This window comes from Oryza glaberrima, chromosome 7 (genome assembly GCF_000147395.1).
Source record: "Oryza glaberrima chromosome 7, OglaRS2, whole genome shotgun sequence".
Lineage (NCBI taxonomy): Eukaryota > Viridiplantae > Streptophyta > Magnoliopsida > Poales > Poaceae > Oryza > Oryza glaberrima.
Genome location: NC_068332.1, coordinates 5,705,358 through 5,732,521, shown reverse-complemented (window position 1 = coordinate 5,732,521; position 27,164 = coordinate 5,705,358). Strand labels below are relative to the sequence as shown.

General features: G+C 40.5%; 2 protein-coding genes across 5 annotated transcripts; one reads left to right on the top strand and one right to left on the bottom strand.

Moving 5' to 3' along the window:
• Positions 1 to 1,245: 1,245 nt before the first annotated feature.
• LOC127779891 (aminopeptidase P2) lies at positions 1,246 to 9,037 on the top strand. Of its 4 annotated transcripts, none has more exons than XM_052306812.1 (13): positions 1,246 to 1,617; positions 2,068 to 2,193; positions 2,286 to 2,405; positions 2,946 to 3,221; positions 3,656 to 3,828; positions 4,515 to 4,790; positions 5,627 to 5,778; positions 6,760 to 6,950; positions 7,110 to 7,218; positions 7,312 to 7,466; positions 7,585 to 7,677; positions 7,947 to 8,027; positions 8,608 to 9,037. In XM_052306812.1, exons 1-13 carry the CDS (start codon positions 1,276 to 1,278, stop codon positions 8,668 to 8,670), a joined length of 2,157 nt encoding a protein of 718 aa, XP_052162772.1. In that variant the 5' UTR covers positions 1,246 to 1,275; the 3' UTR covers positions 8,671 to 9,037. The 4 variants fall into 4 exon arrangements, with proteins under 4 accessions (XP_052162772.1, XP_052162771.1, XP_052162774.1 ...); XM_052306811.1 differs by lacking the exon at positions 8,608 to 9,037 and adding an exon at positions 8,428 to 8,601; XM_052306814.1 differs by lacking the exon at positions 8,608 to 9,037 and adding an exon at positions 8,428 to 8,601 and having other exon boundaries at positions 1,512 to 1,617; positions 2,084 to 2,193.
• Positions 9,038 to 15,847: 6,810 nt separating this feature from the next.
• On the bottom strand, positions 15,848 to 19,106 carry LOC127780137 (uncharacterized). Its single transcript, XM_052307096.1, has 7 exons — positions 18,681 to 19,106; positions 17,999 to 18,085; positions 17,603 to 17,860; positions 17,331 to 17,495; positions 17,102 to 17,155; positions 16,798 to 16,944; positions 15,848 to 16,523 (listed from the first exon to the last, which is right to left on the bottom strand). The coding sequence occupies exons 1-7, from the start codon at positions 18,816 to 18,818 to the stop codon at positions 16,146 to 16,148; spliced, it is 1,227 nt and encodes a 408-aa protein (XP_052163056.1). The 5' UTR covers positions 18,819 to 19,106; the 3' UTR covers positions 15,848 to 16,145.
• Between the last annotated feature and the right edge of the window lie 8,058 nt (positions 19,107 to 27,164).

Sequence of the window (27,164 nt, the reverse complement as noted above, 5' to 3'; positions counted from 1 at the left end):
TAAGACTTGAGATATCTCAAGTCCACGCAAGGAAACCCAAGAAACACCAAATTGAATTCGGGAGTTGGACTCCGCCAGCCTGACCGGCCACATGCCGTCGGTCGATCACCCACCCATGCATCGTTTATCGGACCAGCCCTGTGCAACAAAACAAGAGTGAGTTCTTTCCTAACAAAATCTGGCCAAGTTTTTCTATTATCTTTCTTTCTTGAGGGCTGCTACCCCACAGGATTCCGTGGGAACGGGATGCCCTTCGCATTGCTCGGGGCGACAGCCTAACGCCGCATATATCCCCGAAGTCGCGCACCTCACCCCCACATGCAAGCTTCCAACAAAGCTGCGCAGCCACACGACTCTTCCTAACGTGCGTCAGCTGCCACTTCGAGTTGCTCGTCGAGGACGTCGCCCACATCAAGTTTGTCCATGTTCCCTTCCCTACTGCAATACACTGCCGTCATGTACAACCACACTACGTACCTCACCGCCGCTGCCACCGGCCATCTCGATGACGAAAGGTATCAGGCCTAATACTCACATGTACCAAGTATGGTACCTAGGTACTCGTGATACCTGGTACCTGGTAGTCTGGAGGAGGAGGAGGAGGAGAGAGAGGATAAGGCAGACGCGTGGTGGAGCATGGAGGCAAGACGACGGTAGCGCAGCACCTGGACCACACCTTCGAGAAAGCTCGCGTCAACACACCTCCCGCTTGTGGCGGCGGCGCCGCTGGTGGACGCGCTGCGCGCATCGCTTGCCGAGCCGCTTGTGCTCCCTGACCCCACCCACCGCCTCCCGCTCCGGCTCCACCGTCAAGGCGTCGTCGGAGCGCCGAGGCGAAGTCGTCGTCCGCCGGCGAGACGTGGAGAAGATGAACAGCTCGTGCGGGGCGTCGTCGGAGCACGGAGGCGGAGTCGTCGTCGCCGCCGCTAGCCATGTCGGTGGGGAGCTGAGTTGACGAGGCCTGAATATTATCTGAAGAGAGAGCGACAAATAGATGGGGCTCGGATGGATGAGCGCTATCCCGTCCCCACGGGATACCGTGGTTTAGTTTATAGATGCCAAATTTATTTTATAGATGTTATAATAACAACAACCGCTTATCGTTTGGGCCCAAGCCTGGCCCAGTCCAGCCCGGGCCGGCCCGTCAATGACGAGTGGCGGCCCAGTTGTGCCACATCACATCACAAAGCAAGCCGCGGTTCTCTCTCTACTCTCTAGCCTCCACTCCCTCCCTCCCTTATCATATCATCGTCATCGTCCCCACTTTCCGCTCCAATGGCGATCGAAGCCGCGCGCCTCTCCCCGTCCCTCGCCGCCGCCGCCATCCTCGGCCGCCGCGGCGCTCCTCCCGCCGCCCTCCCCCTCCGCCGCGCCCTCCCGCTCCTGCTCCCCCCGCGCCGCCGCCGCCTCTGCTTCCTCGCCGCCGCGGGCGGGGACGGCCGCGCCGTCGCCCTCCCCTCGTCGGAGCTCCGCAAGCGCCGGGGCGGCGCATCATCCTCCTCCTCCGCTGCTCCTGGTGGTGGTGAGGACGAGAAGCTCCGCTCGCTCCGCCGCCTCCTCGCGCGGCCCGACGTCGCCATCGACGCCTACATCGTCCCCTCCCAGGACGCCCACCAGGTCTATTAGTACACCCTGCCTTGCTCCCAATTATTCGATCATTCCGTACGGAGAATCGATGATACACTAATGGAGACAACAGAAAGTAGTGCAGAAATGGTGAGCAATGGTGATTATGGTGCAGTTGCAGATTGATTGTTTCGATCGTGCGTTGATATTAGTGGAAACAACTACTGATGCGTATGTATGCTTTTTGTATCTGGCAAGTAGTCATGTTCTATGGTCTGATTTTGATGTCAGGGCCTTTCAGTAAACCATCGTTAGCTAGCTATCTGAAACAAGGATTCATGTATGCATGGGAGCACATGATATATAGTGTCTACACTGTTTGTTTGTGAAGCTATTGATGCTCCATGATACTAGGAAGTAGAAAAACCTCAATGCATTCTTGATCTCATGAAACTACATGCCCCTCTCCCACTTACCTGCTTTTGTTAATATCTTACTCAGAGCGAGTTCATCGCAGAATGCTTCATGAGGCGTGCTTACCTGACTGGGTTCACTGGTAGTGCTGGTACGGCTGTGGTCACAAAAGATAAAGCTGCTCTCTGGACTGATGGCCGGTACTTTCTCCAGGTACTCAATTCCCACACGGCAAATTAATTTCTTAGCAACCATGGTTTTATGTGGCTATTGGCTAATCATTCATCTGTTCTTCTGTTGAGTAGGCTGAGAAAGAACTGAGCCATGATTGGACACTCATGCGCAGTGGAAATCAAGGTGTTCCTACCACTAGCGAATGGTTGAACGAGGTCTTACCATCTGGTTGCCGAGTTGGCATTGACCCGGTGAGATCTTGTTTTATCATCAACCAAACTAAAAATGGATTATTTTGCTAATATGCCTTTTCTCATGCCATTATCATGTGATAAATAATTATCTTTTCTTTTAGTTGGGCTTCTTTTCATGCAGTTTTTGTACTTCAAATTCTTACATGCCCATGAAATGACAAACTAGTGTATGGATGTTAGAAGTGAAGAATAGATTGATGTTTAAATTAAATTGCAAAATCGTATCCTGAAACTGCTTTGTGGCACACATGCATCTTAAAATTTGAGATCTTATTTTTTTATCTAAATTTTATATCTCCCTCACAAGAAGTTAACCGTTTTATGAATGTGTACTGTTGGTAAAATTTACAGTCATTTGAAACCTTCTTGTGTTTACTTTGTAAATGTTACATTCTGACCAAGAACTTTATTCCATTTAGTCTTCCTACTAAGTTTCAGATAAATGTGCATTCTGAAAAATTGTTTATGTTTTGATATTTTTGTTTCATTTTATTCTTGTCCTAATACTTTATTTCTTACTTTGTTTGAAGGATGCAGTTTCTTTTCTCATTTGATGCAGCTGAAGAACTAAAAGATGCTATTTCCGAGAAGAACCATGAGTTAGTTTTGATCAAGGATTTGAATCTAGTTGATGAAATATGGGGAGAATCAAGGCCAGAGCCCCCAAAAGAACGAACTAGAGTGCATGGAATCAAATATGCTGGCGTTGACGTGCCATCAAAATTGTCCTTTGTTAGATCACAGCTTGCTGAAAATGGGTGTAATGCTGTGGTCATTTCGTTGCTTGATGAAGTTGCATGGTTGTTAAACATGGTACTAATATTTTGGCTCTCACAGTTACTTATATCGTTTCTTATGACTTGACACCTATGTTTATTGCTATATTCCTTTTTTATGGATTCTCAACTATCTGTAGCTCAAGATTAATATTTACCAAAGTTTGTTTTTACCAAACTTTCTGCTTAGCATTTAGTACTTTCTTTTCATAATTTGAAGGATGTTTTATGTTTTGTGCTTTTATGGTTGTAAACTTGTTTTCTGCTTATCGGATACATTTCTGTACTATTGTCTTATTGTGCAAATTATGAAGGTCATTAATCCATAATTGGGAAGTGGCATGATATATTAGCACTTTTCACACTTGATAATTCGTGTTCAGAGTTTGTTTTTTTTCTACTATGTTGAGCATGCTTGCACTTTGGTTTATTATGGTTAAGCTAGTCAGTTTGTCACATTTTGGTATGCAGAGAGGAAGTGATGTTCCAAATTCACCTATATTTTATAGCTACCTTATTGTGGAGGATACCGCTGCTACATTATTTGTGGATAACAACAAAGTATCTGAAGATGTTTTAGAGCACCTCGAAAAGGCTGGAGTAAAACTAAAACCATATGAAGCGATTTTGTCCGATGTTGAGAGGTAATTCTTCAGAAAAGCAATTATTGTTTCTGATATTGATGTCATATCATCTCCCTTTATATTTGGAATTAGATAAGAACCACCTTTAATTAATTTGGTAGTTGAGCGTGCTTATTAGTCTTAGCCAATCGGATATACAATTCTGATCATAAATTTTGTGAGTTGATAACCTGTTGAAACCAGTGACCCATTACGTCATTTCCGTGTTCAACAGCTTTTATCTAAATTCTTCTCTGCCCTGGAAGTGGTAGGATTTCCTGTTCTTCCTGTCACATATTGATTTTATGTTCATCTGTGAACTTAAAATCATGTACATGATTTTGAAAGAAATACATAATGATTATGTCGCATTATTGCACGTATACCTCACAAAAGGACTTGAGCTTGTTACTGATTGAACACCAAACATGTTTTTGAGATCCCAAAATTTGTAAAGGGCATTTAGCCATGGTATTTGATTATAATAATGTGCCAACTTTACCAGTCCTTGGTCTGGTTCAGTACTTGTGTGCTGTTCCAGTCAGTATTCTTGAACCAATTTCTATTAAATTTTATAATTGTATTTTAGTAGCTCTAACTTAAAATGTGATTATATGAAAGAGACTAATTTAAATTGTCAATGTTCACCTCTTAAACTCCTCCATGATTATCTTAGTCTGGAAATTGTTTCCCTTTTCCTTTTCTAGATTGGCAGAGAATGGTGCAAAGCTTTGGCTGGATTCTTCAAGTATAAATGCTGCCATAGTTAATGTGTTTAGATCAAGCTGTGAGAGATACGTGAAAAAGAGAGGAAAAGCAGGGAGACAAATTGGAAAAGAATCATCTCAAGGTGACCCAGCTACTGGAAGCTCTGGTGTTCAGAATGGAACTGTAAATGCTCTATACAAAGTTTCACCAGCCACCCTAGCCAAAGCAGTTAAGAATGAAGCAGAAGTTGAGGGTATGAAGAGTTCACACCTAAGGTATCGTTTTTAAAAAATGTTTTTGAATTCTTTGTTTTTTCGTCAGTTGAAAAATGCCTGAAGAGTGAAGACAGAACCTTGATTTCCTGGAATTGAAAGAACCATACCTGAGGCAACCATATAGTCTGGTTATTGCATTGTAGCAACAATATAAATGTGATTTTCCCTGTACGGATTGTTCACTTCAATTATTCTTTTTCTTTATACTTGCCCAGTAAGCTCTATAATTATTTATACATGTAAAAAATGTCTAATGATATGACAATTTCACTCATGGAAAAATGTCTAATAATCTTTCCCCTTACTCCGACAAATCCGATACTAGTGTACTGATGTAAAATAAATGATATTGCTTCTAATATATCTCATATCAGTTTCCCACTATATATGACTAGGTCACAAAATTTGCAATGGAAACACAGTGCCTGCTTACCTATTCATCATGCACAAATAGATATCCTAAATATGGATATGGATATCACGTGCCAAATTCTCATGTAGTGAGCAACTCATAGTAGAGATCAAATACAAAGCTCCATCCATAGACATGTACTTAGATGATGTCATTCTCCACAGAAAATGGAGATCCTTAACCTACTACCATTGTTACTATTTTTTTTCATTAGCAATGGGTTTTTATTCATCATCACTTTCAGCATTCATCATCTTCTTGTTGTTTGGCTTTCTGCACTTACCAGTGCAGTGGCTGGGTGTTTTTTTTTTTTCATTTTGTAAAGGAAGCATCTTCTTTTTTTTTTTTCCTTTTTCTGTTAATGTGGCCTTTGGGTCCAGCTGACCACTGCATTGTCTATACTGGCACATAAATACATTTACAGAGATGCTGCTGCTTTAGCAGAATTCTGGTGCTGGCTAGAAGGGCAAGTTCGTGAAAGTGTACCACTTACAGAAGTGCAAGTTGCTGAAAAGCTTCTTGAATTTCGTCAAAAGCAAGATGGCTTTATAGATACAAGCTTTGACACTATCAGTGGTATATTTCAACTTTTCCCTGCAATATTAAAATCCCTGAGAACTGTTTTACATGGCCAGTATCTTGAGTTTCAAATGTTAATATTTGTTTGTTATTGCTATCTATTATCTGGATTGATTGTTTGTAGTTGGTAGAGTGTCTTTAGGTATTTATTATGGTGCCTTTCTTAAACCTCTTTATTACAGCGTAATTTGATAGGGAGGGGTGTAACATGTTTCACTCAGCTTGAGCCTACTGCATTTTTTCATTGTATATATTAGGGAATAATTATGCATACATTAATGGTTAGTCATGATCTGGGTCGAAGGCAGCTCCTTGACCAGGAATGTCCTGGGAACACGTGGACATTTTCGTACCACCTTGTAAACACCTCTTGCAAGTAGCGTATCACGTTCCTCGAACCAATCGATCTGGAACTTTGTTACTATTCTCAAGCAGTTTATCTAAGCTTTTTCATTATTTAGTTTTGCTAGCTAAATGTCCATGTGTTGCTACGAATGAAAATGGATCTACATGTGCTAATATTGTTTGAATAAATTGCGTGATTTTTTTCATTGAACTCACCCACCATGTTTTTGTTACTTCTGTTGAAGGGAACACTTAGACAACTTTTTGCATTACTCTATTTGTAAATTAGCATTTATACTATATATGTGACAATTTTTGTCACCATAAACCTTTCCATGAATTTAGAGATGGAATAAGATACTAACAATATTAACAAACTCAAGAAGTACTTGGTACAAATGTACTGCAGAGTTGGTGTGCTGGCAGATTCAGTGCCACAACTGCCTTGTTTCTTTTAAAACGAGTATTGATATATGGTAGGAGTACAATGCATGTTATGGTTTAGACTTATCTCAATTTTCATGCTGAGCATCATGGGAATGTTTAATGTGACATTGGACTACTGCTGTTTGCAAATGCCGTGTGATGTCTGCAGTTCTTGACTTCTAATATGTAGTCAAATTTTCCACTCAGGTTATGGTGCAAATGGTGCTATAATACACTACAGACCAACTCCAGAGAGCTGCAGCTCTGTCGAAAGCGACAATCTCTTTCTGTTAGATAGTGGTGCTCAATATATTGATGGAACTACTGACATAACAAGGACTGTTCACTTTGGTGAGCCAACCCCAAGGCAAAAGGAATGCTTCACAAGGGTTTTGCAGGTAATGTTTAATTTTGTTTAGACCTGTAACAGTTATTTTTTACTCAATTGTAACAGTTATTTAGTATGTCTTGCCTTCAGTGTGCTATGATACTTGTCTCACTCAACACTTGATTTTTGTTTCATACTTTATTCGAGTCATAAAGTTTTATTGTTTCAGGGACATATAGCTCTCGATCAGGCGGTATTTCCAGAGAGAACTCCTGGCTTTGTATTAGATGTTCTTGCACGCTCTTCTCTGTGGAAGATTGGGCTGGATTACAGACATGGTACATTTTCTAAGCACACAAAAATCTCTGAATGCTGGAAGTTATGGCATGTGATGCTACGTAAATTGATGATCAATTTTTCTCTTGTTCCAGGCACAGGTCATGGAGTTGGAGCTGCACTAAATGTCCATGAGGGCCCTCAGAGCATAAGCTATCGATATGGAAATTTGACAGCTTTACAGAAGGGCATGATCGTAAGCAATGAGCCTGGTTATTACGAAGACAATTCCTTTGGCATTCGTATAGAGGTAGGTTTCCCCACTCTTTGCTCATGTCAGTCTCCTAAATTTTTAGGACTAAATTGAGCAATTGTGCAGATAGTACATTGAATAGCCATTTCTCATTATTTTTTCTTGAATATTGCAGAATCTTCTTCTGGTCAAAGAGGTTGATTTGCCAAATTCGTTTGGTGGCGTCTCGTACCTTGGTTTTGAAAAATTAACTTTTGTTCCAATTCAGGTATACCATCAACTCGATTTGATACTATTTTTTGTGGAAACATATTGCAATAATGGCATTGATCCACATATTACTTTCTTACTAATGAGTAATCAAGTCTGAGTATTTAACGTTGGCCTATGAAATTAATAACTTACCACAGAATTATTTTAAGGACTGGTAACCTGAGTCTTTGTGTGCTGTTCTATATGTACACTTCTTTTTATTATCATCCACCTTGTACATTTAATTCATGACATTGATAATTTTCGTTTCTTTGGTAACTTCAGAGCAAGCTTGTTGATTTGTCCTTACTATCACCTTCGGAGATCAATTGGATCAATGAATACCATGACGAAGTCTGGGAAAAGGTGAGTCATATGTCATTGAGGCAACATTATTTTTTGAACAATTGATATCCAAATCTGTTTCTAAGCCTGCATTAGGTGTGGCTATTTTAAATAAGAAAGAGCACTTTTTTATTTTTAAATGTCAATTGTTGCGCAATATTTAGGACATACTGTTGCATGCAGCACATGCGCATGGTTTTGATTGTCATGTACTAGCTTTTTTCCCAATGTATTATGTCACTATTCAGTACTACCTCCGTCCCAATATAAGTACAGTTGTGGGTTTCCGTATACAACGTTTGACCGTTCGTCTTATTTAAAAAAAATATAAAAAAAATAAAAAAAATTAATCACACATAAATTCATGTTTTATCATGTAATAGCAATAAAAATACTAATCATAAATATTTTTTCAAATAAGACGGACAGTTACATGTTGGATACGGAAACCTACAACTGCACTTATATCGGGACGGAGGTAGTATTCACTAGGATGCGAATCGTCGACTGTTTCTTGGGAAGCAAAATTATTCCTCGTATACATCATTCCAAGATCATATGAACCATTGCGTTGCTTAACCACAATCATTTTCACTTTCAGGTTTCCCCTTTGTTGAGTGGCCATTCTCTCGACTGGCTCCGGAAGAACACAAGACCTCTTTAGATCCCTCTATTTTGGTTGTAGGACTCATGGGAATATATGAGCTCAATACGTGACATGGTGATAACACAGCAACCATTGGAAGTGGTAGTCAATAGATATCGCTAACTGCAACATCTGACTGCTATCTACTCTTCATCGCATTATCAGCAAACAGTGGCAAAGATGGTGCCAAGGACAGATGGCAATCAGAACTGCTGTCTGCTGCATCAACTGAAGCTGATTTATTTGGCGTTCGCTCAACTTGGCACGATATTCAGTTCAGAGGGGTTAAACTCTGCGTACATATTCTCTTACCATGGGTTAAATTCGCTAGGCAGCTAAGTTCAATGAATAAATAAATTCGCTAGACAGCTCGTAAGGCGTTAAACTGTGCCTCCCTCCATCCACTACTGCAATTGCTTCCTTAGCTTATAGCCTTGCATTATGCTTCAATGCTATTACTATGGTTACATGTCGTATTTTTCCGTAACTTCGTTGTGCCCTAAGCCCAAGTGGGTTTGTTGTGTGCGCGCGCACGCTCTTTTTTTTTTATTTCTATTTTGTCGTTCTTTTTACTTATATGTGGGTCAATTTGCACTAACCCAAGTTTTCGGCCCGTGCCCAATTTGGGCTGGGTATCGTTTTTTTTTTCCTTCTGTTTTTTTTCGGTCTATTTGGATCTGGTTTGTATTTTTTGGGCAGGATGAAACAAATAAATAATGCCCAGCCCAAATCGGGCCAAACCGAAAAGGCTACACGAACAGATTGGACCCAAATATGTAGGATCAAGATCCATTAAAGTAGAAATCAGGAATTTTCATATTTATATATTCTTTTTGAAAAATTTACAAAAGTATAATTCTGTTTTAAAGTTTACAAATCTATACCCCTACCATCCTCTTGAGGATTTTCCATATGTACATGACTACAAAGCGACCGGTCGCCCGTTTGCTTAGAGCAGCAACCACTTTATCCTAGATTTTGAATAGAGTAAATTGCATTGATGTTACACAAATTTGTTAGATGGGTGCAATTTAGTACATAAACTTGTAAAATGCTCGTTTCGATACACGAACTTGTCTAGTTCGTGCGAACGGGGACCAAAATAGCTTGCAATGCTAATTTTACAAAGCTGATGTTGACTATGTGACGTGCATGTGTAATGAGTACGCATAAAGCATATAATATTTATAATTTTGGTCTATACTTTTTCCTTCATCGTGTAAATGATGAATGTCATATATCTCTAACCCTTATATCATTGCTCATTTTTTCATATATTTTTCTACGTTCACTATAGCCCATTCTATATTTTTATTGAAGAGGTGTATGGCTAATAGCAACTTTCTCAAATATATGTTTATATAGTATCATAATCAGCCCCTAAATCAATAAGATTATCCATTTAATGTTCTTTTCACCTTTTTTTGCACGCACCAAACAAGCTCATGCACCAAAACGATCATTTTACAAGTTCGTGTACCTTGAATGCAATTTACTCTTGTCGAAAAATTCTTTCAAGCAGCTATGAGAAGAAAAAAAAACTACCAAGAAAGCCCAAAAGAAGCACAGAAAGAGGGGCAAACTTTTCTGAATTAGAGAATGCACAACTTGTCAAATCAATCCAGCTCAAAATCTTAACAAATGCGGCTACACCACTAAACCAAAATTCATAGAAACAAAGGTAACAATCAAATGAAGAAAAAAAAATTGAACTACCATTTTGAAATGGGAGTTCAATTTTTTTTCTTCATTTTATTTTAGATAAATTCAGGGGTTACATTGGTCACCCTTACATTAATAAATGCAAAAGAAAAAAATATCATCCTTACCAAAAACATCATCTTAGTTAGGTTGAATCGGTAAACAAGGAGAAAAAGGAAAACATCGGTCGCCCTCACACACAACCGCTGACAACACCATTGCCGGACCTTTGGTTTACTTGGCACTCGCCAGCATTACCGGATGTAGTAGAGATAATTAACGTAGTATCTAGCTAAAGATGTCAGATCTAACTAATGAGCATATGATTACGTCGAACAGTTTTTGCCACATGGGCAATTTGCCAGGCACTCTTGAATCGACATCCAGCACTCATTATCCTTTACACAACAAAAGTTCTTATCTATTTGATGAGGGTCCATGGGATTGTGAATGCAATCTTTAACATCAGCTCCTGTTTATCAAGGGAACATACATATTGTCAAAATAGAATGAAAATGCAATAATGTACATGTAAATTCGATTAATCTATTCAAGATGAAATTTTAAGTGTGGTGCCATCAAAACGACATATAAATGAAAAGCAAATTAGAGCCCCCTTCCTACAAAAGTAAAATAGAAGATTCATTAGTTACCCTCGATAAGTGCAGGCATGGCAGAACACACTAGAAGAAGTAACAAAAGTCCTTGGCAGCTGTGGTTCACCTTTTCTTACTGATGAGCTAATATGTGCTATATGCCAGATTGTATTGTAATTGATGTGTGTATGAGACATTAGGTCCGAGTTTGATATTTATAGATAGAAGAAGTATAGAAAGAGAAAAAAAACCAGTAAATATATATATCGTTTTGTTCGGAAAATTCCCTACCATCAATGCCTCTGATCCTATTGTTTAATTTTAGTAACACACCAAAAAAGACAAAAGACAATTATGGCTTACTATGTATGGCTTCTTCAATGACGGATGCAGAATAAAACCTTAACTATCGCAGAACCAGAATAAAACATTAGCTATGGCGGATGAGGATAAAACCTTAGCAACGGTGGAATAGCGCAGGACACCATTTGAAAAACCATATTGCAAATTGCGCTAATAGTCGATAGATAGAACTTGCACTTGTTCCAATTAAACGGTTGGACTTGGAGATACAAAACACACTGCTGCAGTAGCTCTTCAAACCTAGACTTTGAAAGGACACAATTCCCCGTACAGTTAAGGTGGTGTTTAAATCTTCTAAAGATGAAGTTGAAGATAAAGATTAAGTGTTTCACGTAAAACGATGTGGTAATAACATGTGATCAATTGAGTTTTAATTATTACTAACTTGAAAAATAGATTAATCTAACATTTTAGAGTAACTTTCATATAGAAAGTTTTCGCACAAAACACACCATTTAGCAGTTTAAAAAACGTGCCATGAGTATCCAAAATTTCATCTCCTCCTTGTTGGAGAAACGAACAAGAGTACAAGACCAAAAAAAAAAAAGAAATATCCACATTGTTTGATATTCATGGAATAAAATTCTATGTGCTGAATATGATTAAGTTACACTAGTGGAGTGAATTCCTTGTATGCAACATCCACCCAACGTGTAAAATGTACATGGTCACTCACCAACGCAAATGCAAGTTGGGCTGGGGGTTTCACTCAAAGTCAAGAGAAGTTGCTCCCTCCGGTTTCATAATCGATGGATCAATCCTATGCAGCTACTATTGCATGCTATTTTCTCAACTGATGCAAGATTTGATTTGAACCCTTTTTCAAAATTTAATTCTTTCTTCACATGTTTCTCATCTTAAACAACATTGATTGATCAATTACCTAGCTTATGACTCTTTAATCATAATAGTTAATATAAATTGTTTTTTAGTGCCTGCCATGTCATATATACTGGATGTAAATAATCTGGTGATCTATGCGCGCTTTCTTGACCATATCGCAGAGCAACAGAGAAGTACCTCTGGATCTGTTCTTCGGTGGGAGTTTATCAGGTATATTCATGGTCCTGATGTTCAATGCTTAGGTATCTCCTGAACATAAATATTAAGTGTTTCTCACAAAACGAGGTGGTAATAACGTGTGATTACTTGAGTTTTAATTATTACAAACTTGAAAAATAAATTACTATGATATTTTAGAGCAACTTTCATATAGAGAGTTTTCGCACGAAACACACCGTTTAGCAGTTTAAAAAGCGTGCCACGAATATCCAAAATTTTATCCAAAATTTCATCTCCATCTTGTTGGAGAAACGAACAAGACCTTAGTTGCCCCCCATGTCCTTTCATAAGCAAGAATCAACATCATTGCTTTCCAATTTTTTCATGAAACATTCTTCAAAAATCCCCAGTCGGATCCAAAGTTGACGACTTAATGCGGACTTATCAATATGTGATCTTTAGGCATTCTTCAAATAGTCGTCCATTTCCAATCCGCTTTTATGCTTCGTTAAGTCGTCTGATATCCTTTCGATGATTTATGTTTTGTTGAAGGGATATCCACGTGCTTGATGCTTTATTGGGTTTTGTTGTAAGAGGAATGCTTTAACATTTCCAAATAGGAGGAATGACAATTTTTCTATAGAAGGTTGTCAGCAATTTCTGATCAAGGTATTTGTGAATATGAGAACAATATGTAATGAGTGAAATATATGGCCGGTCCTTAAACTTGTGAGGTGGTGTCACTTAGGTCCATAAACTTAAAAATTGCACATTTAAGTCCGTGAACTTGGTTTAATGTACCACCCCCGTTCAATCGTCCTTTGACCACGTTTGACCACCAATGTGGCAATGCCACGTAAGCAACACTTTTGTGTTCAGTCCCCTTCACATATATCTTCGCACATAACTTGCCCTGACTAATGCATTTCAACCCAAATCCCCAAAAATATCCCTAAATCATCTAGGGTTTCGACGGTGAGGTTAGCGGAAGGAGACCGAAAGGTAGTGGTTGTGGCGGTCTTGGCAGTGAGATTAGCGGCAGGAGACAGCGCCAATACAGGGTATAGCGGGATTAGTGGTGGCACAGTGCGGCCAGATTTGCGGTGGGAGGCAGCGCAATGCGGCTTGCACGCTAGGCATCCCCATGGATTCTACAAGCTCACCCCCATCTTGAAGTCACGGGAAGAATGTGTTGTTGATCAAGTGCCCGTTGTGTAAGAATAAGTTTATTTTGGAGCGTGGAGCAATAGCAATTGCTAATCGGAACCGCATTTTCTATATATGCAAGGAGAAGAATGAGAGGGGAGAACGATTTGAGATTTTTTTTTTTTTTTGGATTCTAGTGTTACTATATATAGCTATAAGAAGATATATGCGATGTGTTGTGATGTGGAGGGGGCTGAGAGCAAAAGTGTTGCCTACGTGGCATGCGGTCAAACGCAGTTAAAGGACATTTGGACCGGGATGGTACATTAAACCAAGTTCACGGACCTAAGTGACACCACCACACAAGTTTAGGGATTGGCCATATATTTTACTCATATATAATTATGAATAAGAAACAAGGTGATTAAGGCGCCTAAAAATCTGTAACTTTTTAGTCCTCAAAACTGCACTATGCAGTGTGGGATTTAGATCATTTTAACTGCATTTTGTTGTTTGCTTTATTTATATGTAATTTTGATTTTTTAAAAAAAAAATTGTTATGAGTTATAAGTTAATGTTCCGTAGTTTTGAAAATTTTTGTATGTTATAGTAGCCTATTTCCAGCATTTTATCCTAGAAAGGAATTTTTGTTTTCAGTGATAGGGTAGTGATGAGAACCATAGGGCTATTATATGACAAAAGTGACTGGCACCTGAAATATAAAATCCAAGAAGTAAACAATGTTTAAAATATTGATAATAACTTGTGCGTTGCACAGGTATGCGACTAGTATGTTATAATAGAAATATATAGTCAAAGATATATTTTGGAGGCCATGTGTTGTCTAAAATGTTAAGAATTGTAAAATTGGAGAGAGTAGGGGTGCAAATTACAAACTTAATTTGGGCAGCGATGAATGAAGGAATGAATGGTGGTGTGACCTAGCTGAAGCCTCAGACCAGACCAAATTTTGGCCTAAGTAGAGGAGGCACCGCTTCGGCCATGCCCCATGCCACCGCCGGCCACGGCAGACTGACTGGCAGACAGCTCCGGTGATGGTGAGCCGCCGGTTAGGTCTCCTCCATTGCCTCACACTTGCCCTCAGGGGAGGATATATAGTTATAGGGCCGGTGTCAGGCGACATCAACGACTTTCGGCAAAACCTATAGCGAAACTGTTTATTCATATGCTATAACACCATGATCTAAGTGTAATTAGCATGCTATGACACCGATAGACACGTTCTGACACCAACGAATCGATTTTCTGGATCCGCCACTGCTTGCCCTCCTTTTCCTCTCGCTCTTCTTCTGTAATTGATACTACCTCCGTTTCAGTGGCGGATCTAAAAATAATAATTTAGGTTTTGCCAAAAGTCGTCGGTGTCGCCTGACACCGATGCTAACACTGTTGATCTGCCCTCAGTTTTTAACAGTTGATGTCGTTGACTTTTAAAAATAATGTTTGATCATTCTTTTTTAAAAAACATTTGTATAAATATGCCTAAGTGTAATTTATAGTAAAATTTATTTAATGAGAAACCATGTCACAACGAAATAAATAGCATTTATATATATTTTTTTAATTAGGACGAATGATCAAATATCACGTCAAAAATCAACGGTGTCATATAAAATTTGACATCTTCATATAAATTTTGGCATTCATCACTCTCGCTTTTCCTCCCAAAGACCCTGATACAGCTATTGCATTAAAATATCATCATATATCTATCGGTATGCATTTATGCTACTTAAAATGTTACTAGTAGTGCTGGCCGTTATCACACCACCCTTATCACTGACATTTGGGTCTAACGATCTATGTTATTATACCACAATCTATACAATTATACATGGCTCTTCCTAAATTTTGAAATCAACTACTTCTTAAGCTCTTTTCTGTTCACTTCTAGACTTTTTGTTGTGTGCCTACGGGCAGAGGTCAGAGATGTAACACATTTCTATTATCTAAAAAAGAAACTACTTGTTCAATAAAAAAACATAAAAGTACTACTTACACTAAATATGTGTTTAATTGACTGAATAAGCTATAAACTTAATTTGTTTTTCCTTGCAACGCACGATCTATTGGCTAGTTTGATATAAAATGGAGGTGAACCATGGATTCAGAGTTTCTCAGCTACCAACACTCTTCTGAGAACAAACATGTTCCCCGAGCAGGTAGGCCACCTCAAGAATTTATTATTTTCTCTTCGTGTACATTGGATTTCTGACAGTCTAGCCCAGCTCCCTTCCTCGTTGCTTTGAATTTGTATTTCGAATCTGTCAAATTTTCTCACGTTTCTACAGAACTACTGTCTACTACCAAGTCATTTTATCAGCTAACACAACAGCTAATAAATTTGTAGTACTGATCACAAGCCGTTTGACTTGCAAATTACCCACAAATCAATTGTCATCATCACCCCTGCACCACCACCTCACGCCATGCTTCTCTTCAGAAACTTTTACATGGCACATCAGAAAAAGAAGAAGAAAAAACTAATGAAGAGAAGAAAAAGAAAATCAGTAGGAAAGATACACATATACTACCTAGGACTAAATTAAGAAACAGATGCAGATCAATCTGTATTCCACACATGATTAATGCTTGGTTACACTTGCACACTTCACCATATTATATATATATATATATATATCATCAGCTTCTTCATCACCAAATTCATGGGCAATTCGAGTTCTTCCCCGGGCCGCCATAGTAGAAGTAGGTGCCCCAGTCGCCATTGTTGCCGTTCTGAACATCGTAGCAATTGGACTGCTCGGTGTAGGTGCCCACCCCCTTGGGGGCCTTCAGCTGGTTGCTGCTGTCCACCACCTGGATGTTCTTGAAGTAGCTCGCCTTGCCGAACCCTTCCTCCGGGAACCGCCCGCTCCCCATCTGCGTCGACGTGTGCGTGCCGTCGGGCTCCGAGTTCACCACCTCCCCGCCCCACTCAACCATCGACGCACTGTCGGCGAGGTAGGAGAAGAGGAAGGACGGCCAGTAGCCGAGGACATACTCCCTGCCGAACTGCATCCACCAGTTTCCTTCCTTTGGGTCCTGTCCACAGATGAAGCACATAGAATATTACTATATAATTAGAGTTTTTTTTCGATAATATAGTCACTAGAGATGCCACATTAGTGTTAGTTATGCATGCCTAGTACATGTGATTTGGACAAAATGGTTTTCAAAGAACCAGGTGTGTGAAGGAGCATTAGAGCAAGTGGGGAAAGATTCTCTGGCCCCATGAGTTCTTGTGCTAATTCTCAAGGCACTAAGCATGTCATTATGTATGTGATGATGCCTTGGTAATAGTTTATGAATTGCTCACCTTCCAGATCAGAATACTAATATCATACTGCGAGCCGGCGATGTTCGAGATGGGGAAGATGCTCGCACCCATGGCGATCTCGCTGTTGATCTGAATGAATCCGGAGCACAATATGTTGTAGCACCCTGTTGCTTGGTAAGCATCACTCTACAAAAAGACCCCAGTGCAAAAGCAAACGTAAGGGACACCGAAGTTAATGCATCAACAACAGAATGTCTGTTGCCAGAGTACAGAGAACATTAATAGTATAACCATGTACCATCAATAGTATAAGCATATGGATTATTGAGTTTGTGAAACTTACAGTCCAGTATGTGAACAGCCTAGTGTTATTATCTCCATAGAGGTCTGGGCTGACCTGATGAATCAAAGGACGGCGGTTAGCGCAAATGATCAGACACACATCACAGGTTGCAATTGCATCCATGCATCATGGCAGGGGACAGCCGACCGCGAAAACGGTCATCATTCAATTCGTGTAATTATGAATGCGATGAAGCTCATATGAGCTCAGGTTTTCTTCCCAGTAGTACCTGCCACCCGGCCTCGATGCTGTTGAGATCCTCACCAAATGAACCCCCCAAGATCCAGAGCTGGGACAGGCTGAACTCGTTAGGCTGCTGAATCTTGGGCTCCCACACATTAATGGTGGCCTTGGCACCATAGTACTTATCCCCCTCCACATACGCTATGGCATGCTGAATTTGCAACAAGAAAACAGTTTCGGTTAAGTACCAAACATGCCGATGCCATTACCATGTTCCATTTTGATTTCAACTCAACATGACATCGTATTCGGACATACTTGGTGACCACCCTCATTGAGCATGTTGGGATCAATGGACATCGGGTTCACGGCGGTATGCCGTTTCCTGCCATACCGCCGCAACGAGCTCGCTCTGAGCAGATCATCCTTCTTCGTTCTCCTGATCGGGACGGTGCCCTCCGGGCACCTCCCCTTTTGATGCCATAGCTGGAGCATCGGCTTCTCGCCGGCATTGTCAGAGGCCACGCTTCTCTTGTCATCATCATACAAGCCTTCAGGGTGGTAGGCCGGCCTCATCTGCAAGGATAAAGATTTTTGACAGAGCTTTCTTTTAGAAAAATGTTGAATGCAACATATTGGACCATGTACAGATGTACTGTGGTAAATGCAGGTTTGATGAGTTCTTTGAAATGATTGCAAAGTGAAGCATTTTACCTGGAGAGTATGGTTCTTGAGTAGGGGATGATCAAATGCTGGTTGGTGAGAGAGATGCACGCAGTCGATGATGTCTCCATCTGGGCTCTGCATCGGTTTGCAAAACAGTTTCAAACGGATAGGACATTTGTTCATGACAAATAATAATAACAATAATACCAAAAAAAAAGAAGACAAACGCTTCAGGTTTTGAACTTTTTGGAAAACGCAGAAATCATTGTTCGGAAATGTAAAGAAAGATTTAAAAAAAGGAATTGTTCATTCAACCCCTTTTTTCATTGGAGAATAATACAACTTTGCCAGAGCCAGCCTGAAAGCAGGACACGTCTTTTCTGCCTTCTTTTGCTTGAGTTGCCAAAATGTACCTCCAAAAGATTGCAACTTTCTCGAAAAATTCTTTAAAGCAGCAATGAGAAAAACTACCAAGAACAGCCCAAAAGAAGCACAGAAAAGAGGGGCAAACTTTCTTCTCTGCAAATCAATCCATCTCAAAATCTTAGCAAATCAATGCTAGACCAAAACTCATAGAAACAAAAGTGAAAAAAAAAAGAATGTGAAATGAAAATACTAACATTTTGAACTCCCAATGTAACAATGCATCAACAACACAAAGTTGAGCGATAACCCCCAAAAGAAATAATAATAAAAAGAAGCAAATGTTTTCAAGAACTGGCCGCCCAACCTCGATGCTCTTGACGGCCGGCTTGTTGAGCCTCTTGAGGTGCCGGTGCACCCTCGCCGCCGGCGACCTTGCCCCCTCCGCCGCCGCCGCCCACAGCGCCAACGCCGCCGCCGCGGCCAGCACCCACGCCGCTGCCATTGCCCCCCCAGTCACTCGCCTCAGCACCACTTCACCTCAGCTCAGCTCAGCTCACCTTCTCTCTTTTCCCTTGGTCCCCCTCCCCCTCCGCCGCCGGCACCGGCGACCACGCACGGCAATGGCGATGGCGATGGCGATTGGTGTGATTCGGCTTGGGTTGGAGATGGATGGATGGATGGTGATGCGAGTGGTGGTGGGGAGTGGAGTGGCAGAGGAGGAGTGGAGGCTGCGCCTGCTCTGTTCACTGGGAACTAGGGAGTGGGAAGTGACCGGTCGGTCGCCATAGCTTTTGCCGTTTCCGAGCTTTAACTTTTTTTTGTGTGTGTGTTCTGACCAAACTGCCCTCGCCTACCTCGATGATTTTCGTTAATTATTTAAGATCAAGTTTAATAATATAGCCACCTTACCATAGTTATCTACAAATATATACAATATACTACACTATTAATATCGGGTCTCATCTGTTATACACATATTATGTCCTGAAGTCTGTGCTGTAGCTAACTACAAATCTATAGCCCGCTGCTCATCTCTCCCTTCTTCCATCTCCTCGATATGTGTTTATAGTTGACATATAGTCTATTATTGCACCTGCTCTAAGCACGCACAGGATGATCTATTGTCGGGAAAAGTATGCGGTGCAAATCACACATATTAAATAGAAATGTGTAGTTAGATGGGGAAAATTAGATCTACGAGGTTTATCCACGTCATCATGAATAAAAATTTTACTCGTAAAACATCTAGTAAATTATCTTTTTATTTCTAACAAACATTACTACCTCCGTATTTTAATAGATGACGCCGTTGACTTTTTCTTACATGTTTGACCATTCGTCTTATTTAAAAATTTTATGCAAATGTATAAGATATAAATCACACTTAAAGTACTATGAACGATAAAACAATCCATAACAAAATAAATTATAATTACGTAAATTTTTTGAATAAGCCGAATGGTCAAACATGTGAGAAAAAGTCAACGGCGTCATATATTAAAAAACGGAGGGAGTACTTATTATAATCAGTTATTGAAACCAGGTCATGACTTTTTTTTTAATCTAAACACACATGCAACCACGTAATTTCAAATCCAAGCATGTAATTTTCAGAATTATTTTTCTAACCAACATGCTAGTGTGAGCACGTCAATTCGGTTCACCAGGCCCAGTGAAATAAATTGGCCGTCTTTTTAACTACTCTCTCCGTCCAAAAAAAAACCAAGTCCAAAAAAAAACCAAGTTCAGCTCGTTGTGCCAGGGCATAAGGTAAACCCTGGGTTTTCGTGTCCAACTTTGACTGTCTGTCTTATATAAATTTTTTTATAATCCGTATTTTCATTGTTGTTAGATGATAAAACATGATTAATATTTTATGCGTGACTTGTCTTTTTAATTTTTTTCATAATTGTTTCAAATAAGACGGACGGTTAAACGTTGGACACGGAAACCCGGGTTTGTTTTTTTTGACGGAGGGAGTAAATAGTAACCAAGATATTAATGGGCTTTGATTCGCAATATATATCTTGTTTGTCGCAATGTAATACAGGAGTAGGTACATGTTAGCGCATCGATTGCTTTGTGCTTACTCATTTGATTGGTCTGGTATATGTGCGCAGAGACATGAAATTTGTACAGTGGCCACACAAACAACTACTACTAACAAACAACTGAGTTAAGGCCTCTTTGAATTATAGAAATAAAAAACGGAGAAATATAAAAAACATAGAATTCTCACAGAAATATAAGTGTAAAACAGAGGGTTACAAAACACAGGAAAAACATAGGAATGACCGTTTGATTAAGCCGTAGGAAAAACACAGGAATTTGAGGAGATATAAAGACTCAAAGGATTCTTAACATGAGGTTCTACCTCATGCTAAGGCCTTATTCGTTTTGAAGGATTGCTAAAGGAAATCTCAATTCCTTTGGAATAAGCACTATTCATGCATTCGGTTTGTAGGATTCAAAGGAAAATTTTCCATAGAAACACTATTCCAATCCTCTAAAAATCCTCCAAAATGTACTAATTCCATAGGAATGAAAACATCTACTCTATCCTCTTTTGTTTAGCTCGGTGGAGGAAAAATTCATGTGTTCCAATCCTTTGTTTTGCACGTGCATTCCTACATTATTTCTACGTTTTTCCTATTCCTGTGATTTGGAAATCCTGTGAACCGAATAAGCCCTAAATTTCCTCCAATAATTGCATAGGAAGAGGCATTCCATAGGAATTTCATAGGATTGCATAGGATTCATTCCTTTGATTTAAAGGGTTATATAGGAAAAATTTCTATAGACATAAAATCCTTTAAAATTCTTATGAATTTCCTTTGAATCAAAGAGGGCCTTAAGGTATGTTCAGATTGATATCGAAATACAACTTTTCAAAATTTGGTAATACCAAAATTTTGATAAATTGACAACATTACCAAATTTTAGTAGGATGTGCTCAATATAATATTGTCAAAATTCCATAGTCATTACTAAATATAGCCACATAATCATTTTTACCAAATAATAGCATGGTTTGAAATGGCATTAATCTGAAATAACATGGTTTACTAAATATCCAAAATAGATTAATCTGGTTTGTAGAATGCTACAAACCAGATTAATCTATGTTGGATATTATTTAGTAAACAAACTAGATTGTTTTTTAATCTAACCCCATATGCAACACAAACAATGAGTTACTAGGAAAAAAAGGGAACTGGCAGCCCACTTAGAGCATGTACAATCAAAGCCACCCCTAGAGTGTTCTCACTAACTGAGGACATTCTCAGAGACACTCATCTTTCAATAAAGGCTACACTAGATAGGCTCTTTGAAATATGAGGCAACTGGGTGAAAGTAATCAGGCCCACAATGGGTGTCCCAACCAAAAAGCCCCCACAGTGAATATTTTCCTATACTACCCTCCTCTATCCTCCAGCTCACCGACGACTTTTTTTTCCCCACCGACACTTCTCCTCTCTCTCGCGCATGTGCATCGCCAATCTCTCCCCCTCTCTTGCGCGCGTCGCCTATTTCTCCCCCGCCGCTCGCCGCCGCCTCCCTCCTCGCCCTCCCCAGCCACAGCTATCGCCTCCCTCCTCACCCTCCCTAGCCACCACCGCCGCGCCGATAGCCTGCGCCAGATCTGGTCGCTGCCGCCGCGTGAGGAAGCCCTTCGCCCCTCGCCGGCTGGTGGCCGACGGACGGCTGCCATGGCGCGCAATGGCCGGATCTGGTCGTCGCCATCGCCACTCTCCTCTTTCTCTCTTTCGCCACCCATCGTCGCCTCTCTCCTCTCTCCCGTCGCGGAGGACAGCGAGGCACCACCGCGTACGCCTCCCTCTCCGCCCATCATTGGCTAGTGGCCGGATCTAGTCATCGTCATCGCCTCTCTCTCTCTCGCACCACCTCTCGTCGCCTCTCTCCTATGCGCCTCCCTCTTCGTGTCGCTGATGAAGCATCTCTTCACCACGAGACTGCTGGGGCTAGGGGTGGAAGGGGAAAATCCATGGGTGAGAGCAGTGTCCATGAGCCACTCCCCTAGCCACGGTGTCTCCAACGTGGAGCCCAGTCCTGTGGCTCGACGAAAAGGAGCGGAGGAACACAGGGAGGCGCGTCCCCTGCAGAGGGGTCATGGCCCTCTGCTGGGAGACGGCTCCGACCGAAAAAATCGACGCCGTGAGCCAGAGCCACTCGCCGGGCTACGCATTGAACATGCCCTTACTCCGTTGGAGGTCTGATCAACCGAAATTACGTGCTCACACGGACATGTTGGTTAGGAATATAATTCTGAACATTTCGCGCTTAGATGCAATTAAGTCGGTTTATATTTCGGTTGTGTTACGTTTATTACTATTTATTTTGGGATACAAGAAGTACTCCGTATAATTTAACATGCATGCATCCTGACCAATATTTGATGACTCGTGATCCAGCTCAGTACGGGGAAATTACACCATCGGTAATAAAAGGATGAGGGTTGCTACCCCACGGGATTCCGTTGCTCCTAGCAGTCACGGGATAACTAAAATCCCGAGAGATTTAATACGCATAATCAATTTCGTGGGGAGGTCCATGCTATTCTGCGATTCCACCTTATCCAATCCTCCCTGGTACCTTGGGTAAGGTATCAAGGTGGTACCTAGTACACTAGTATCAGCTGGTACCCTGGTATCGACTGATACCTGGTACCCTAGGTATCGAGCTGATACCTAGGTATCAGGCCTTGGTACCTGGGTATCAGCGTGATATCCCAAGAGAGAGGAGGAGGAGGAGGAGTCGCAGGTCGGGGAGGTCGAGCAGCTGGGCGGCGGCGGAGGAAGAGGAAGAGGAGGCGATAGATCTGGTGCCTACCTTGTGCCATTCCGTCGCTCGTCGTCGTGCCTCGCTCCAAACCGCCAAACTCGTAGCTCCATTGACGCCGCCTAGAGCAGCTCCTCGTCGCTCATGTTGTGCCAAGCGCTCCCCGACTGTAGGAGGCGCCAGCGCAGCCGAGGAGGAGGAAGGCGGCAGCGGCGAAGAAGCCAGCGACAAGAATGATGAAGAGGAGGAGCGGCTTGAGGAGCTTGATGAGGAGGCTTCTCGACGGCGGCCGTCGCCCGTGGTGGTCCGCCGACTGTCGTCCAGGTCATCTGCGGGGGCTGGTAGTGACGGCATCGCCGTCGCCATCGTCGTCGCCGCTGTTGCCACCACCGTCGTCGCCGTTGCCGCCTCCGTGCTCATGGGTGGTAGTCAGAGAGAGAGAGATCGAGTGGAGGGGAAGAGACAGAGAGAGAGAGCGAGTGGAGGGGAAGAGATACAGATAGAGAGGAAAAGGAGATAAGGCAGTACTACTATTCTGTCTCCACGGAATACCGTACGATAGATTTTCTGTAAAAGGATGTGCAAAATTATGAAGTCTATAACCAAAACCCGCGTGTGGTTAGAGCAAGTTTAATAGTATAGCCCACTACTAGCTCTAATTCATATATAGCCAATCTAATAGCCAATTCATACAATAATTGCTTACTATACTATTAGTACATGGTCCCACATGTCATACACACATTGTGTCTTTGAAGTCCGTGCTGCAGCTGGCTACAGATCTGTAGCCCCGCTGCTATTTTCTCTCATATTTTATCTCTTTAAAATATGTTTGTAGCTGGCTAATAGTCTGTTATTGTACATGCTCTTAGCGGCTGGGGAAAGTGGGGCCCACATCCAATCCGCTATGGGGCCCCGCGACACGTGCGACCTGCAGCTGCAAAGCCCAGAGCTCCGCACCGACCCCCTGACCGGTTGGTCCCACGCGCAGGACGGGCCCACCTGTCATTGACCAGGCTCAAGGCGGGGGACACCGTGAGACCGGAGAGGGAGAAGCTCAGAAAGCGTGCTGATGGGCTACGGTGTCAGTTTATGTGGGACCCACCGTGTCAGCAGCATTGGATCCTCCCTCTCGCCTCTTGCGAATTGCGATGCATATGCAGAGATTACGCAGGCGAGGTGACTGGGCGGGCAGGTACGTCTGGCATGGCAAAGGGACGAGATCATGAGAACATGAGACACTGTACTATGCACAGTTGCGCTACACAAACACAACGGCAGTATTCCTATGCCTTATAAAATCATACAACATTTTTTTTTATTTTCGGACCTATTCAGATTGATTTCATTTCAAACCATATCATTTTTTTAGAGTTGCCAAATAAGCACATTCATTTAGTTTCTTGCCAAACTTTAGTAAATACATAAAAAATCCTACCAAAATTTTGGCAATATATATTATTAAATTGCCAAATTTTTGTCATTGTCAAAATTTTATAAGGTTTATTTTGGCTACAATCTAAACAGGCCATTCGATTACATGGCACACGGCCACACACAAGTATATATGTAACACTACACTCGCACTCCCGTGAATGCGTCTCCTAACACACATTTTAAGAGACAAACCAGTGATTGCATCTATGATCTCATTAAAATTCTATCAAAAGTTGTATACATCAAAACTGGTGAATAAAAGCTCTAAAACTATATTTTGAGGTGAATAAGAAAAAGCTAGCTACTGATTCATATAATTTAAGCGAGAATTTGATTGTTTGAGTCAGTGAAAAACTCCACGAGTAGTTACAGATATCAAGCTCTCTAAACATGACATATAGCCATATGATCCCAAACAAATATCCAACAATCATGCTTTGGATATGAACACCTTTGTGTTTTTCCTGATGTCAAGAATTTCCTTTGAATAGAGGAAAGTTAACTTTCTTTCGTGAAATGCATTCTTTTGCATTAGGAGCCCGTTTGGGGAAGTTCTGACATCTCTAGCTTCTTCTAGAGTCAAAAGCAATCCCAAAAAATAGTTGTAGTTATAGAATCCAGAAAATAAACTAGAAGTCAGAACCTGGTCTTCTCAATATTCTCAAAAGCTAACTATCAAAATAGTAAACTAAGATATGTGTTTGCCACAAGAACACAAACTTCAACATGTTTTTTCACCGGCCAGCGATAAATTAGGAAAATATGTAATACAAACCACATATGTAATACAAATATGGAAACTATCGTGAGATCTGAAAATAAACGGCTGAGATTTGTCCACATCATGAGTAAAAACTTTACTCCTGAAAACTTTTTTTTCTTTTGGTGACGTGGATCAATCTCAAATGTTATTTTTTAATCCAACGATAGTTTTCAAGTTTCATTATATATTTGGTTTGCATTATATATTTTTCACGACAAGTTCACGTGTCAAAGTAAATTAAGATATATAGCAGAGCTGGACCATAGTTTAATTAGTTCAATCGCATACCTAGACCATCCCCACCCGAGTTTGAGGACATGTTTACGAAGACTTTAGCATCTACAAATTTTTTTAAGAAATAAAATTTTTCCAAATAATTTAGCTTTTTTTAAAATTTTAAGATACTATACTTAGATAACAAACTGAAAGATAAAAGTTGTTATCTTAGCTTCTCTAAATTAATTAATTACTTGCTAGATTTTCATCCATTGTTTCTTAGAATCTAAAGCTTCAAGCTGAGTTCGGTGCTCGGTGTTGAAAACTCATCTCTCACGCACGTAAAAAGAAACGACTCATTAAATCACGATAGTTAAGTATCAATTATTTTTTAAAAGGGGATTAATATGATTTTTAAAGCAACTTTTGTATATATTTTTTAAAAAACATACTGTTTAATAGTTTTAAAGGTGTGTACGTGAAAAACAAAAGAGTTAAGTTGAGTTGAGAACTTCAACAAAAGAACTAGAGTTAAACTTAAGCAGTCTTAAACTTATCTCATGCTTACTCTTGTTAGCTATTCAAGATTAAATAGGCCTTTATTTTGGTGGCTTCCTGCTGCGTATCGGAGATATACCATTTGTTCCTTAATTAAATTAAGGTAGCAAAATGTGTTACAAATTAACCTAGCCTATAAGGATAAAAAGAAGGCGAGAATTATGTAAAGAAAATAAAAGGAACTTAGTCATTGTTTGATATATAGCTCAGGATTCCGATTAAAAACTGGTGATATGAGTAGTAAAAGTCAGTGTTTTCTCTTTTTGGATTTTAGTTTATTTTTAAATTTTACATTAACAATATATTATCAGAATCCGTGTGAGAATGTAGACTAGTATTTGATAGAGGGACCTTAGACGACTGTCGAGGGAAGAGATACTTTACATCACGTTGTCAGCAGATGCAATGCATAGTAGAATCTTGATGTTATTTTAGAGGTTCAAAATGAAATTCTCGTAACAAATACTCAGAGCCTGTTTTGAAATTCCTGATGTTATTTTTAAGCTTAATTATTTCATGATCTGACAATGTAATACTACAGTAAACATTTGCCAATGATGGATTAATTAGACTTAATAAATTCATCTCGCAGTTTATAGACGAAATCTGTAATTTGTTTTGCTATTAGTCTATATTTAATACTTCAAATATATATCCGTATATCTGATGTGTCATGCCAAAACTTTTTACCCATAGATCTAAACACAGCCTCAATTGCAACGGTAGAAATCTTATGACTCCACCATAGTATCACACCAAAACCTCGTAGCACAGAATAGAAGTGAACATTAAATGTCCCTACTATCTCCTTCCCGAAAATAAACTAATGTAATTCATATATATTGGTTTATTTTGATACAAAATGGAGTAGGTATGTATATATCTCCATCCTAAAATGTAACAACTTTTGATTAGATGTGATATATCCTAATATTATGAATTTAGATAGGGAGTATGTCCAAATTCATCCTTAGGAAAGTACTCTGTATCTCTTTCAACCAAAAATTGCTCTACTTAGGAACGGAGGGTGTACTCCCGGCTTTTGGTCACCACTTCTGCTTAGAGTAAGTTTAA